At 39.9% G+C, this 11,217-nt stretch overlaps 2 protein-coding genes across 2 annotated transcripts; both read right to left on the bottom strand.

The window, feature by feature from the left end:
• Nucleotides 1–2,838: 2,838 nt before the first annotated feature.
• On the bottom strand, nucleotides 2,839–3,655 carry LOC111946454 (interferon a3-like). The gene is made up of 4 exons (XM_023949798.1): nucleotides 3,524–3,655; nucleotides 3,356–3,451; nucleotides 3,042–3,275; nucleotides 2,839–2,937 (listed from the first exon to the last, which is right to left on the bottom strand). Exons 1-4 carry the CDS (start codon nucleotides 3,653–3,655, stop codon nucleotides 2,839–2,841), a joined length of 561 nt encoding a protein of 186 aa, XP_023805566.1.
• A 4,991-nt stretch (nucleotides 3,656–8,646) lies between these two features.
• LOC110014574 (interferon a3-like) lies at nucleotides 8,647–9,669 on the bottom strand. The gene is made up of 4 exons (XM_023949593.1): nucleotides 9,374–9,669; nucleotides 9,206–9,301; nucleotides 8,892–9,125; nucleotides 8,647–8,787 (listed from the first exon to the last, which is right to left on the bottom strand). Exons 1-4 carry the CDS (start codon nucleotides 9,503–9,505, stop codon nucleotides 8,689–8,691), a joined length of 561 nt encoding a protein of 186 aa, XP_023805361.1. The 5' UTR covers nucleotides 9,506–9,669; the 3' UTR covers nucleotides 8,647–8,688.
• Nucleotides 9,670–11,217: the final 1,548 nt, after the last annotated feature.

Raw genomic sequence — 11,217 nt, 5'->3', positions numbered from 1 at the left:
CATTCTAGTATTTTCCCGGTCGCCCAGTCCACCAGGGGATTGTGCTCGTGCAGCCAAGGAAATCCCAGAACCAGCTTCCTAGAGGAGCCCTCAAACAGGTGGAAAGACATGATTTCTGAATGGTTTCCTATGGACAGTTTGAGGGGTTCTGAGACATGAGTGATATTAAAAAGACCCCTCCCATGGAGGCCCCGGGCCTGGATGGGTCTGTCCAGAGGCTGTGGCTTAAGACCTAAGCTGACTGCCAGCTTCCAGTCCATTAGGCTGACATCAGCCCCGGAGTCAATGAGAGCTACGAGAGCTGTGGAGGAGCCGTGGTGGGTCACCACTAATGACGTGAGGCTCCGTGTGCGTCCGTCCATAGCGGAGATCTGACTCACCGTTGCTGTTTTTTTCACGGGGCAGGAGAAAACGGGATGACCAATCTCCCCACAGTAGAAGCACCGGCCCTCCTGCAGGCGTCGCTGTCGTTCCTCCGCCGAAAGTCGTGTCCTTCCCACCTGCATGGGCTCTTCACAGCTGTCCGCCGTGACGGAGGGATGCGGGTCGGCTGAGAATCGGCGGTGGTTTCGTCTTTCCGCGGATTCAGCCCCGCGAGAAGACCCGCCTCCTGATGATCCGCTGCCGCGTCGGGAGACGAGTTCACGGAGTCGGTTATCCGTGCGGATGGCGAGAGCGATCAGAGAGTCGAGACCCTGAGGTAAATCCAACGGAATGAGCTGCTCCTGAATGCGCGGAGCCAGCCCTTTCATGAAGACATCATACAGCGCCACCGAGTTCCACCCGCTCTCGGCTGCTAGGGTGCGGAATCGGATGGCGTAATCGCAGACAGAGTCCCCCCCTTGGCGTATGATGGTGAGCTCACGGGCTTTATCCCGGCTGGTTGACACCGGGTCGAAAGTGTTCTGAAGCGCCTCCTGGAAGGCGATGAGAGATGAGCAGAGCGGGGAGTCACGAGCCCACTCAGCCATGGCCCATGCACGAGCCCTCCCCGCTAGATGGGAGATCATGAAGGCGATTCTGGCTCTGTCAGAAACGAAGGCATGGGGTGAATGTTCATAATGAATAGAACAATCAGTGAGGAAGGGCTTACACAGTCCAGGTTCTCCAGAGTAACGATCGGGAGGGGCGAGCTTGATTTCCTGGCTCCTGACAGGCATGGAGGTAGGAGGAACTGGGATGGAAGCAGAGGGTCCTGGAGGAGGGATTGTCCAGGGGGAACTTGAACGGAGGTCTTGAACTTGGGTAGAGACCTGAACCATATGAGACGCCAGGGCCTTCTGGAAGTCCTCCTGTTGAGAAAGGCGGGCTTCCAGGCGTTGCAGGATGGATGTTAAACTACTGCTCTCTGCTGAGTCCATTCTGGCCTGTTTGTACTGACAAGGCAGAACACAGGACTGGACTCAGATGCAGAGCTTAAGGATTTAATTTCTTGAATCAAGAGAAGAGCTAGCTTTGGCAGGTGAAAGCACATGACAAACAGGCACAGGACAAAGGGAAACACAGGCTATAAATACATGAGGAGGGGAGGCACAGGTGGGAATGATCAGGGATGATGAGGCAGACACAGGTGTGGGGAGCAGACACAGCAGGAAGGGGAAGGTCTGGAACGAGAGGTAGGTTAGACTTTCAAAACAAAACAGGAAACCCCACACGAGACAACAGGAAACTTGACGAGACATGACACATAGATTTTATTTAGATATTTCCTACTGAATTCGTTTGTTGTTGTGTTCAAAAAAGGAGTTCAAGTAGCAATGTTTCAGTGTATTTCATGCAAACACACAAACAAAAGTAAATCTACTGCTTGGAGGGTATTTTTTATATATTATATATTATATTAACATGCATTTGGTTATATATTGTAAACACTAAAAGCTTAAAAACATTTGAAAGACAGTTTTTGTGTGTAAATGAGAGGAACAGAAAGAAAGAAGAAAATTTCCTCTCCCTGATTTTTGCTGTGTATTTTGTTATGAACAACTGCATTATTACAGTGTCCTTTCACAGAGATTCATCTGTTACATTTGACAAAAATTCCTTCATGTAGAATCGTAGAACTGCAGAGTTTAATTCAAAGTCTCATGCTACATCCAGGAACCGCCAGTCTCCAGGAAGTTTAATTCTCGCCGATTCTGAGGCGTGGGCGTCTTTTCCGCAAGACATTTCTTGAAGTGCACGGAACCGCTTTGGCCTCTAGATTACATTTATATAATTAAAGACGCTTTGCCGTGTAACCTTAAATAGCTTCTCCTTATTTTCCTAAATTCATGAGTAATATGTTTTCCTTAAAAAGAGCGGTTGACGGGCGTGAGCTGTTTTTTCTATTTAGTGTTTTCTTTTCAATCTCTATAATCGACGTTATTTTTAATTAATATTTTTATCGTTACTTGTATCCTTTCTAACATATAAAAAACAATTTGCGTGCCATTTTTATTTTAAATTGAGAGCTGTCCATCAATAATGAGGTCCGTTTTTCCCTGCATATGTTTTCATCCATTTAAGAACAACAAAAACGAAGTGCGTAAAGTTGGAAAGTTTATTTAAAGTTGCAATGACAAAAACACAACATGAATAAATAAATAAATAAATAAATAAATAAATGATAAAAGATAAGTTGCACAACAATATCAACCTGCTGGTTGGCTGGAACATACAAAACATGCAAAACACGTTTTAGTAATATAACAATTAAATGATCTTTTTAGAAAAAATAAATAAATATATATGTAAATGAATAAATTATTTAATAAAAGCCGAATAAATAAACACATATAGCAAAATATTAATTGCAGTTATTGATTTTTTCACATCTTGTTTTAACATTTGAGACAGACTTCATTTGGAGGAGATTAAAGGGGAAAGTAGCCGCTGTGCTCTCAGTAAATGAGCTTTAGTTTCCTTCCTGATGGTCTCCCAGGCTTCAGCACTGTAACCCTGCACAGACACAACAGGGATTTCATCATTACAACCTCCAGGATGGGTTCCAGTGACGTCATTCATACACAGCCCTAAGAGTACCTCTAATCATGGAGACTCACCTGTTTGTTCAGGATGTGATCCAACAGCCTCTTGAAATACATGCGCAGCTTTCTGTTCTTCTTGTGGACGAGGCTTTCGGACACACATGAGTGAAGCTCATCAGCCTGTCTGTTCACCACTCCGAGAAACTTCTCCACTGTGATCTGCTGCCATGATGCAGAGGAACTGTCCTCCTCAAACAGGGCAGACACTTCCTTCAGAACCTGGACCGTGAAGGCAACTTGATTCTCAGCCTGTAGGAAGAAGAAACAGTTACAGATTATTCCAGAAAAAAATTCTTATTAAGCTGTTTTGATTCAGAGTGAAGACTCACTGATTCTTTAGATGCCTGTCTGTACAGATGATGAGGGAAGTCCACCTCGATGTCTTCTGTAGCATCCCCCTCAGTGCTGTTTGTAGCGTTATTTACCTGCATCACACAACACACCTTTATCTCTGACACACTTCAAATGCAACGACACACAGTCAGAACCTCTCTCACCATCTTCTCCAGCAGATCCAATGAGGTGTCACTGAACTGTTTGAATTTGTGATCCAGCCATCTGCAGCGCAGAGAGAATCCTGCGCCGGCCAGAGACACGAGCGCACACGCAAAGACAAGTCTGTGGAGCATTTTTCAAGAAGCTGCAAGTGTCCTTATAGAAACAAACTAAGCTACTCCTGTGATTAAGCAGAGCTGCAGAGGCGCATTTAAAGCGTGCGCAGATTTCACTTTCCTTGCGGGGAAAACACGCGTGGATTTCACCTTATCAAACAGGCAAAATGCCAATGATGATGATAGGAGAAGAGACATATAATAAAGATGATAAAGATAAATTAACCACGATTCAAATAAAGTGGAATTTCATCCTTAAATGTAAGTATAATTATTTTGAATAAAAGTTCCTATCAGTCCTTCATCTTGTCTGGTTGACTTTTTAATAAAAAAAAATGTGTCTTGAATGCAGGTTCTGATAACTTTATTAAGTCCTTCTAATATTCTGAATTTGAATTTGGAAGATTTGTCATTTGAGCAATTAAATCAAAAATAAAACAAAACAACAGAAATACATACATATATTTCACATTTATGATAATAAGTCATGAATTGATTGGAAAATGGATGCATCGACATAAATTAATGCAATTACTCTTCAACATAGACTTATTAGGTCTTACGGTACAATACATGACCCATTGTAGCCATTAAATATTAAGTTTGTCAAAAAGGAGTTTAATTAACTTCCTAAAAGGGAGAAAGCCCATTTATGTTATCCTCTTCTCAATCCAGAGTTGAGAAAGTTCCTGACTGCTCATTGAATGTGTGTTTAAAAAAGGTTAATCTGATTTTTTTTAATTTAACCGAAGGGGAAATCTCGCAAAATTCGTGCTGTATTGTTTATGTTCTGCAGCCACACGCACGCAGACCTAATTCTAATAAATTCAAAGTATGTATTCTATTGTGTGGACGAATATTTCATTTTTGGTTTTATTGATGAAAAATGTTTTCCTGTTGCACTTTTCTGTCACACAGTCTTTAGAATCTCTGTGTAAATAACATAAACAACGTTTCACGGTAGTTTCAGGTAAAAGGTGATAAAGATTACGCAGCTGCTTGAGGAGCGTCAGAGCTCAGCTCACGCCCACTTTCCATTTCCTTGCAGTTCATTCATGAAAAAATTCACGCGGGAGGCCAACCTGCTTTGCGAATGAAAACCGCGTGAGAACACGTGTACTTTGGGATCAACAATACAATTCTACAACACTTTAACAACACATTTAGCTAAAATACCAAGCTATGAAATGAAAACGTACACGACTAAATAAAACATGAATGAGAAAAACCTTCTAAACAACAAACAAAGAATGAATTGCTTTCACTTTATTGTCAGAAAAGTTACCTTTTTGGCCGATATAGACTCACTGAACACATCTGAATGTATATTCATGTTGCTGATTTACACAAAAGAAATGAATTCACGGTTTAAATAATATTTTTCTGATAAACAAAAACTGTAATTCCATTTCAAGATATTTTTTTTATGATTCGAAAGAAAAAACTCATAATAAAGTCACAAAATGTGTGATATATTGTAATTGACCATCATGTGTTATAAAATCCTCTTTATTATATGTCTCTTCTCCTATCATCAGGAAAAGAAGCCCACGCCTCAGAATCAGACAGAATTAAACTTCCCTGGAGACTGGCGGTTCCTGGATGTAGCATGACACCTTGAATTAAACTCTGCAGTTCTACGGTTCTACATGAAGGAATTTTTGTCAAATGTAACAGATGAATCTCTGTGAAAGGACACTGTAATAATGCAGTTGTTCATAACAAAATACACAGCAAAAATCAGGGAGGGGAAATTTTCTTCTTTCTTTCTGCTCCTCTCCTTTACACACAAAAACTCTGTCTTTAAACTGTTTTTAAGCTTTTAGTGTTTACAATATATACCAAATGCATGTTAATGTAACATTTAAAAATACCCTCCAAGCAGTAGATTTACTGTTGTGTGTGTGTTTGCATGAAATACACTGAAACATTGCTACTTGAACTCCTTTTTTGAACACAACAACAATTCAGTAGGAAATATCTAAATAAACTCCATGGAGCATAGCTTGTCTCTTATAATACATTGTTTACTATTTTGTTTTAACAAATTGTAATAGTAAATAATGTGAACTGAAAAATCGTATTATTTTTGTGTCCTCGACATGCTGAGCGTTTTAACGTTTGACCGCAAGGTTCCACTTCTGCACTTACAAACAGTATGCTGACGCACTATATAGGCTTCCCCTTATGTGAACATCATGAAACAGGCTTTCAGGTGTATGTTTCTTGCCAAATGCAAAGTACATGCCGAAGAGAAATGTGCTGAATTTTTAACTTTCAAAAGACAGGGAAAAGGGAACAGCTGCAAAACATAAGGAGCATCACATTAGACCACTTATTGTTTTACGTTTGCATGTCACCTCCTTCACCTTTGAAAAAAAAAGAACTATTAACCTGAGGTGCTATGGTCAAAACTTGTAGTGAGTAACCTTTTGTCATTTTAAACAAAACTACCTAGGACTTCATGACGACAAAGATTTAAACCCCCCAAAAACTGACTTTTCTAAACATGCAGGAAAGCTTTTGAAGCATAAAGGAAAATTGTCAACAGAAAATTACAAAATAAATTAAAAAAATATAGATCAAATTGGGTTTATTCTATCAAACAAAGGCATCAGAAAATAGCAGCAGTTTGGAGTTAACTATAAATACAGTTAGGGAACATCTGAGCTCATGAGGCAGTTTCCCAATGTGGCAACTTCGTCTAGTGTTGCTCTGATTGAATTCTACCAGTGCTACCAGCAGATATCTTGCTGAGTTTGGGCATCATAAGGAGGTCTGATCGCATTTGTGCCCCACACCTTTGTGAGCATGACTTTAAAACTGGCCCTTTTTTTTTGGTACCCAGTGTCAGAACCTGAGAAAAGGAGTAATCTGTAGTCTTTTCTGGTTCTGGTCTGAACCGGCCTGCAAGAATGACCATTCATCAGAACCTGCTGAATTCTTTTTTAGGTAACAGAGCTGCACATGTCTATCACAACAATAATTGGATGAAGGTTGCCAGTCTGTTGGAGGGTCACACACACACAGCACACACACACTTACTTGCAATTTTTGAGTCACCATTTCACCTACGAAGCATTTTTTTGGACTGCTGAAGGAAATTGGAGTTCCTGAAGAAAACCAAAACATGCACGAGGAGAACATGCAAGCTCCATACGGCAATGTCCCAGCCAGGATTTGAACCAGGACCTCATGACCACCATGCAGCCCCAAGCAACTTCTGAAAAATCTGTCTGGACATGAAATCTCTGAGTATCACTGAGCTACTAAAAAGCTGATTTGATTTTTGTTGTAATGTGAGCAGTGAAAATGAGAGATATAACAACAATTTCCAGTATATTAGATGAAAAATGTTAATTTCCTCAACAAGTTAAGTCAACCAGTTGCACACAATTGGGTTAGTTAAAAATAAACTAATTAATTCACATAGTTCAGACAATAAGTTTTTAGTGAATCCAGAATGTGTAAATACAAATTAACTTAGCTTTGTTTTCTTAACTTAGTGTAAGTTCATTATGTTGATCTAACAGTAAATAAAAATCTTCAATAAAATCTATTTCAGATCTCTAAATTATGTTAGCAGCCTAAACTTTTTATAAAACACACTAACATTCACAACAAAAAGTTAAATATGAACTGAAAAGAAATTTAAAAAAAAAAACTAAAAATTAATAGTGTAGTGAAGGAACCAACTTCTTTTATCAGTATCACTCGTTGACAACTTCACAGATATTTTTTTCAGTACTTATTTGAAAGTTTAAGCGCAGAAAAAATGGAATGTCACATCTTTTTACACTAAAACTAAAAAAGTAAAGAATTAAACTCCAAGAAATGCATCCTGAACAATGTATATCGCTCCATAGAGTTTATTTAGATATTTCCTACTGAATTCGTTTGTTGTTGTGTTCAAAAAAGGAGTTCAAGTAGCAATGTTTCAGTGTATTTCATGCAAACACTCACAAAAAAGTCAATCTACTGCTTGGAAGGTATTTTTTTAATATTATATTAACATGCATTTCATATATATTGTAAACACTAAAAGTTTAAAACAGTTTAAAGACAGAGTTTTTGTGTGTAAAGGAAAGGAGCAGAAAGAAAGAAGAAAATTTCCTCTCCCTGATTTTTGCTGTGTATTTTGTTATGAAAAACTGCATTATTACAGTGTCCTTTCACAGAGATTCAACTGTTACATTTGACAAAAATTCCTTCATGTAGAACCGTAGAACTGCAGAGTTTAATTCAAAGTCTCATGCTACATCCAGGAACCGCCAGTCTCCAGGAAGTTTAATTCTGTCCTATTCTGAGGCGTGGGCGTCTTTTCCGCAAGACATTTCTTGAAGTGCACGGAACCGCTTTGGCCTCTAGATTACATTTATATAATTAAAGACGCTTTGCCGTGTAACCTCAAATAGGTTCTCCTTATTTTCCTAAATTCACGAGTAATATATTTTCCTTAAAAGACCAGATGACGGGCGTGAGCTGTTTTTTCTATTTAGTGTTTTCATTTCAATCTGATCTACGTTATTTTTAATTAATATTTTTATCGTTACTGGTATGTTTTCTAACATATAAAAAACTATTTGCGTGCCATTACTTTTTATTTTAAATTGAGAGCTGTCCATCAATAATGAGGTCCGTTTTTCCCTGCATATGTTTTCATCCATTTAAGAACAACAAAACCGAAGTGCGTAAAAGTTGGAAAGTTTATTTAAAGTTGTGATAAAAAAAACACAACATAAAAAAATAAATAAATAAATAAATAAATAAATAAATAAATAAATAAATAAATAAATAAATAAATAAAAGATAAGTTGCACAACAATATCTTTGATTCCAGCCAACCTTGGCTGGAACATAAAAAAAATTCAAAACATATAAAACACGTTTTAGTAATATAACAATTAAATGATCTTTTTAGAAAAAATAAATAAATATATATGTAAATGAATAAATTATTTAATAAAAGCCGAATAAATAAACACATATAGCAAAATATTAATTGCAGTTATTGATTTTTTCACATCTTGTTTTAACATTTGAGACAGACTTCATTTGGAGGAGATTAAAGGGGAAAGTAGCCGCTGTGCTCTCAGTAAATGAGCTTTAGTTTCCTTCCTGATGGTCTCCCAGGCTTCAGCACTGTAACCCTGCACAGACACAACAGGGATTTCATCATTACAACCTCCAGGATGGGTTCCAGTGACGTCATTCATACACAGCCCTAAGAGTACCTCTAATCATGGAGACTCACCTGTTTGTTCAGGATGTGATCCAACAGCCTCTTGAAATACATGCGCAGCTTTCTGTTCTTCTTGTGGACGAGGCTTTCGGACACACATGAGTGAAGCTCATCAGCCTGTCTGTTCACCACTCCGAGAAACTTCTCCACTGTGATCTGCTGCCATGATGCAGAGGAACTGTCCTCCTCAAACAGGGCAGACACTTCCTTCAGAACCTGGACCGTGAAGGCAACTTGATTCTCAGCCTGTAGGAAGAAGAAACAGTTACAGATTATTCCAGAAAAAAATTCTTATTAAGCTGTTTTGATTCAGAGTGAAGACTCACTGATTCTTTAGATGCCTGTCTGTACAGATGATGAGGGAAGTCCACCTCGATGTCTTCTGTAGCATCCCCCTCAGTGCTGTTTGTAGCGTTATTTACCTGCATCACACAACACACCTTTATCTCTGACACACTTCAAATGCAACGACACACAGTCAGAACCTCTCTCACCATCTTCTCCAGCAGATCCAATGAGGTGTCACTGAACTGTTTGAATTTGTGATCCAGCCATCTGCAGCGCAGAGAGAATCCTGCGCCGGCCAGAGACACGAGCGCACACGCAAAGACAAGTCTGTGGAGCATTTTTCAAGAAGCTGCAAGTGTCCTTATAGAAACAAACTAAGCTACTCCTGTGATTAAGCAGAGCTGCAGAGGCGCATTTAAAGCGTGCGCAGATTTCACTTTCCTTGCGGGGAAAACACGCGTGGATTTCACCTTATCAAACAGGCAAAATGCCAATGATGATGATAGGAGAAGAGACATATAATAAAGAGGATTTTATAACACATGACGGTCAAATACAATATATCACACATTTTGCGACTTTAAAATGAGTTTTTTCTTTCGAATCATAAAAAAATATATCGAAATGGAATTAGTTTTTGTTTATCACAAAAATATTTTTCCATCCGTGAATTCATTTCTTTTGTGTAAATCAGCAACATGAATATACATTCAGATGTGTTCAGTGAGTCTATATTGGCCAAAAAGGTAACTTTTCTGACAATAAAGTGAAAGCAATTCATTATTTGTTGTTTAGAAGGTTTTTCTCATTCATGTTTTATTTAGTTGTGTACGTTTTCATTTCATAGCTTGGTATTTTAGCTAAATGTGTTGTTAAAGTGTTGTAGAATTGTATTGTTGATCCCAAAGTACACGTGTTCTCACGCGGTTTTCATTCGCAAAGCAGGTTGGCCTCCCGCGTGAATTTTTTCATGAATGAACTGCAAGGAAATGGAAAGTGGGCGTGAGCTGAGCTCTGACGCTCCTCAAGCAGCTGCGTAATCTTTATCACCTTTTACCTGAAACTACCGTGAAACGTTGTTTATGTTATTTACACAGAGATTCTAAAGACTGTGTGACAGAAAAGTGCAACAGGAAAACATTTTTCATCAATAAAACCAAAAATGAAATATTCGTCGCATTCAATGAGCAGTCACAACCCAGTCTCATCCTAAAATGTGTAGTAGCTACATTTGTCCACATGGAAATACGTGACAGGTTCACAAAAACGGCCCGTAACTTGTGAGACACTTACGTTTCATTTTCCTATTCATTTTCTATTAGCCTTCTCAGGATCACGTGACTTCTGAGGTTTTGCCTGCCGTGAAAAAAAACATGGCGGATGCTCGTTCATTTTTCGGTAGAAAATCCCACAAAACAGGATTTTTTAAGGACTAATCTTTATTCTGACAACATTTCTAGTGAGAAATATACCATTTACTTTCAGAAGGCTTTTATAAAAATGCAGTTTTTAGTTATCTTTTTTCGCTCTGTGAAAACGTTTTTTTAGGGGCTCTAAATTGTGAAAAACAAACGTTTACACCTACGTTAGTCCACAGGGCGAAACGTCTTTATTTTACAACAGTGGTCCCAAGCCACCGGGCCTCGGGACACTTGGCACCGGTACCGATCCATCCGCGGGACACTTGGCACCGGTTCCAATCCATCCGCGGGACACTTGGCACCGGGCCGCGGGACACTAGGCATCGGTACCGATCCATCCGCGGCACACTTGGCACTGAGCGGCGGGACACTTGGCACCGGTACCGCGGGACACTAGGCACCGATCCATCGGCGGGACACTTGGCACCGGGCCGCGGGACACTAGGCACCGGTACCGATCCATCCGCGGCACACTTGGCACCGGTACCGATCCATCCGCGGGACACTTGGCACCGGGCCGCGGGACACTTGGCACCGGTACCGATCCATCCGCGGGACACTTGGCACCGGGCCACGGGACACTTGGCACCGGTACCGATCCATCCGTGGGACACTTGGCACCGGGCCGC

Source organism: Oryzias latipes, chromosome 19 (genome assembly GCF_002234675.1).
Source record: "Oryzias latipes chromosome 19, ASM223467v1".
NCBI lineage: Eukaryota > Metazoa > Chordata > Actinopteri > Beloniformes > Adrianichthyidae > Oryzias > Oryzias latipes.
The sequence above is the reverse complement of the archived record's forward strand: the minus strand, read 5'-3'. Positions and strand labels throughout refer to the sequence as shown.

Coding starts and splice junctions, on each gene's coding strand:
- LOC111946454 (XM_023949798.1), bottom strand. CDS start 3,655: ATGCTCCACAGACTTGTCTTTGCGTGTGCGCTCGTGTCTCTGGCCGGC. Junction 3,452..3,523: donor TGGATCTGCTGGAGAAGATG/GTGAGAGAGGTT, acceptor TGTGTGATGCAG/GTAAATAACGCTACAAACAG. Junction 2,938..3,041: donor ATCACATCCTGAACAAACAG/GTGAGTCTCCAT, acceptor GTGTCTGTGCAG/GGTTACAGTGCTGAAGCCTG.
- LOC110014574 (XM_023949593.1), bottom strand. CDS start 9,505: ATGCTCCACAGACTTGTCTTTGCGTGTGCGCTCGTGTCTCTGGCCGGC. Junction 9,302..9,373: donor TGGATCTGCTGGAGAAGATG/GTGAGAGAGGTT, acceptor TGTGTGATGCAG/GTAAATAACGCTACAAACAG. Junction 8,788..8,891: donor ATCACATCCTGAACAAACAG/GTGAGTCTCCAT, acceptor GTGTCTGTGCAG/GGTTACAGTGCTGAAGCCTG.